This window comes from Colletotrichum abscissum (genome assembly GCF_030869225.1).
Source record: "Colletotrichum abscissum strain IMI 504890 chromosome Unknown Scaffold_33.1, whole genome shotgun sequence".
In the NCBI taxonomy this organism is placed as follows: domain Eukaryota; kingdom Fungi; phylum Ascomycota; class Sordariomycetes; order Glomerellales; family Glomerellaceae; genus Colletotrichum; species Colletotrichum abscissum.
The window spans coordinates 472,540-476,501 of NW_026850243.1; the positions used below are offsets into that span (position 1 = coordinate 472,540).

Sequence of the window (3,962 nt, forward strand, 5' to 3'; positions counted from 1 at the left end):
TGACGATGGACCAGCGGTCAAGATGTGAGCGACTCTGCGATCCTGGTTTCTCCATGATGTCTCAGTGGTCCACTAATGAACAGCTCGAACGAACGAGGCGATGGCGAAGTATGGACTCGCGTTCGAACATTAGCAGGCAGGACAGCGGATGCGGCCAAAGACAAATCGGAGAAGGAGCTGCGCCTAACGCGAGCGAGATAGAAGAAGTCGATGATTTTGAAGTGGAAGAGGAAGCGCCAGTAAAGCGGCGGAGCAGAGGAGTTGCCTGTAACCTGGCTTTCAACAGAGGCAGGACATGGCTGGAGTCGAAAGGTCTTGTCTGTTTTGAGCCCACATGTGTGCGCGCAACCCTGGCTCTGCGACCACATTTGCATTCGAGAGCTCCGGTGGTATTCGGAAGCATCAGCCAGGGCAGGTCGCTCATCAAATCCAGAATCTCCGCAACAAGCTAGCAATCGATGGATGCAGACGACACCGAGGCGAACACGCATTGCTGCCTTTCGAAATGATTCGATAAAGAGCGTCCGCGGTCTACCAGTCAGTGTTTCGAACTTTGAAGTCCATGAAAGCCGCCCTTAGAACCCGTACGGCCAGCCCAGACCGAATGTCGCAGAACTTGGCCACCTCTGCTGCCTCGTTGCGCAGCCGCAATTGCTCTCTGGCTATTCAACATTCTCGCAGGGTGGAAGGACCATTACGGCGGTCTGCTGTGCTGGATGCGTTGCTGACAGTGCCTCTTTGGAGGATAGGAAAGGATAGCGCGCCGTTGGTCCCGCATTGCCCTTGCGCTGCCCGTTGTAATCAGAAACACGACTTCGTGGTAGTCTTCTTGAACTGACTTTGGGAAAACCATTGGATTAGCAACGCATCGCGCGAATGGACAATCACATATTGCAGTCGGCCTCTTGTCAGGACGACCTTATAGCCACCTTGATCGCTTGCTAATCCGTGAGAGCCATCGTCGTAGTCTGAACCGCCGCTACTCGCGTCTGCTACACCCGCACGGATCCTGCAATCTGTCAAGCTGCCACGCGAGTCTGTCGGAACGGTCTGATGGAGCTCGGCGTTGGAGAGGGCGGCAAAGGCGGTCGCAACGGCTATGGCATTGCTACAGTCTGTGTAGATGGTCAGTCCACTTTCGGAGGATCGACCAGACTGCGGTAAGGAGGATGCTGAGCTAGTTTTTGTGTGTTTCCCGATGTATGCCTGCACGTCATTGGTTTCGCTATCGATGCCGCGAACGACACAGCTGTGTTTGACTTGTCGAGTTGTGAAGCTGTGCAGAAGGTGAATGAGGCGTCCGAAATGCGTTACCTGCATAATCGCCTTGTTGAGATGTGGTTATGTAACTAAGAAGCATATGTGGCTGCACAAGCGTACGGGGTAAGGCGACAGGTGGGGCATAGACTTCTCCTTACCTAAGCACATGCCCAAGATCGAGCAGCGTATCACGTGATCTCGCGCCATCTGCACGAACCGAGTCCCACCGGCAACTCCCGCTCTGTTAATCACGACATCCATCATCACCTTACCTTGTCCCCTACAACTTGTGTCCCTCCGACATCAGATCCATCCCCAGCGCTGCCTCCTCTTCCTCCCGTTAGCATTCCTTTTGCGCAATCCTAACGGAGAGACCTATCCTATCTGTTCCGACCGTTCACTTGCTGGCGTGGCTCATTGTGCGAGGAGGACTGGGTTCCCGTCAGAACCAATTCGAAGCGTAGCTTGCACCCGCAGAGTCACGCCTCGAGTTCGTGACTAGACGCCCCGGTCAATCTACTGTTCGTACAATAGCTACTCATGCACTTTGAGCAGCGTCGCGATCGTGACCGGATGCGTCTTTTCCATTAGGACCGCGCGACGGACTTGCTGCCAAGGGCAAAGAAGCGCGATAATAGCGCAACCGTAAGTACCGGGCTCACTGTCTCTCCCTTGTGTGCTGTAGGGCTACGCCCCTCCATGTCTAAAGCTACAGGAACAGCCGACATCGATTTCACCATGCTACCCTGCGACTTGGATGATTGTGATTTCGAGGCCCCCAACGTCATTGCGGTGCGTGAAGACGAGGGACAATCGCCTGAAGTGATCGAGCAGAGTTTCCGACTGCGCATCCGATATGCCTCCCCCGGTCTTGTCTCGTTCCGTCTGCTTGTAGTCCCCGACGGCATGTCAACAAAAACCACATCTTGGCTACAGATCAGAGCAGACTGCATCGAGTTACTTGAGAAGATGCTCTATGACAAAGCCAACACGAGCGGCCCAAGCCCACCTTACCTCGAAACTGTCCGCTTGCGACTCAACGGCATGCAATCGGTAGCCCGTATGCAATTCCACCTGCACAAGGATGGTCGTATCGATCTAGTCACACCCAACGATTCCGATAGCGGAAACACAACTGACGGCGAACCCGTCTTGGATACACGAGCATTACTCAAATCCCTTGCGACTGCCTCGCGGTTTTCCGTGTTCTTTCGGCACGACATCCTGCGGCGGAAGACGTTTCTCAAATACAAGAGGGCTATTCAAGACTTTCCATCTTTGTCGGAAAATGACAAGCTTGCATATGAGTGTATGGTGGATGTACGTAGGCTGTACCATGGCGCTGGCGGCAAGGTGCACACATCCCGCGGCCTTCGTGGTTCTTGTCCTCCTACCGAGGCACATTGCAGCTCACCTGATCCGACCACGCCCGCATCGTGCGGCGGTAGCACCGTTCCCTTCGACGATGTGCCAGCTGATCGAGGTCTCCCCCCGCCATATGATGAGTGCTCGAGCGAGGGACAGTCGCCGGAGACCCGGCCAGGCCCTGCAGCCACAGTCGCCGAAAAGTCCAAACGCGACTGCGAACGCGATCCGCCGGAATATGGTGATACTGGACGGCAGAAGAATGCGTTGGAATTGTCCCTTGACGTCTTCCCCTTGGGGAGTGCAGATGTATACACACCAGGCATCAAAAGAAAACGTTCGCCTACCACCGTATGCACCACAAAGACTTCCATGATAGACGCACCTCGACCAGGCCAATTGCAATCCCCGCTCTTAGCCGATCGGGGCAGCCCACTGATGCGTGCGCTGGAGCAGCAGCAACAACACATCCATGATCTACAACAGATGTTCCGGAAATCGCAGAAACGTAACGAGGCGCTCGAAGCGCGGTGTGATGAGCTGGAGAAAAGACTTTGTGAATTGGAAGAGGGTCAATCTGAAAATGTCGAGACGGTCGGCAATCTTGACATCACGCTTGATGAACTCCAAGCTAGGTGCGATAATCTCGAGAAGCAAGTGCCAGACGTGTGTGATGAGATGGAGGACCTCAAGAAAACATGGTTAGAGGAGTGCAGAGAGGAGCTTGAAGACAAGGAGCGCGAATCATTCGAGGATCGCATGGCGAAACAGGTGCGCGAGAGTGTCGAGGCTGAGTTGAACAAAGTCAGAAGGAGGGTCTTGAAAGCCCTTCAACCACCATGAGTCAACGAACAAGTCAAGCCGAAATACGGCACCCACCTCATCGCCTTCAGTGTTGCTGGCTTCATGCTCCCCGCTCCCCATGGCACACAACTTCTGCACTCCGAGAGGAAGAAGAGGAAGCAGAGGAGATACTTCTTACGATAGAGGTGGTGACAAGCATGGGAGCCATCAATGTTCATTCCTCCTTTCGGTTCGTCCTGAGACTCACTAAGAGCGTCGCCTTTGTCGTCGGTATGAGAAATGACGACCATGCAACCCCCGACCGCCGTTCTTGTGACACCTACATACGGCCCTTGCGAAGGGGTGCTTCCTAATACGTGGGATGCCATTATCGCGTACCTTGGGTCCGCTCGGGCGGTGGCACCGCCACCCTGGTAATGCACCATGTCGGTATTACTACCTGACCCAGTAACATGATGCCGTCCTTGGCAAAGGCTGGAGCAGACTGGGAAAACAGCGGCTAGTACCGGACATTGAAAATTCACGAGCGTGGT

At 54.4% G+C, this 3,962-nt stretch overlaps 1 protein-coding gene across 1 annotated transcript; it reads left to right on the forward strand.

Moving 5' to 3' along the window:
• Positions 1–1,998: 1,998 nt before the first annotated feature.
• CABS01_11781 (uncharacterized protein) lies at positions 1,999–3,468 on the forward strand (the record flags this gene model as incomplete). Its single annotated transcript, XM_060545135.1, has 1 exon — positions 1,999–3,468. The coding sequence occupies one exon, from the start codon at positions 1,999–2,001 to the stop codon at positions 3,466–3,468; it is 1,470 nt and encodes a 489-aa protein (XP_060397252.1).
• Positions 3,469–3,962: the final 494 nt, after the last annotated feature.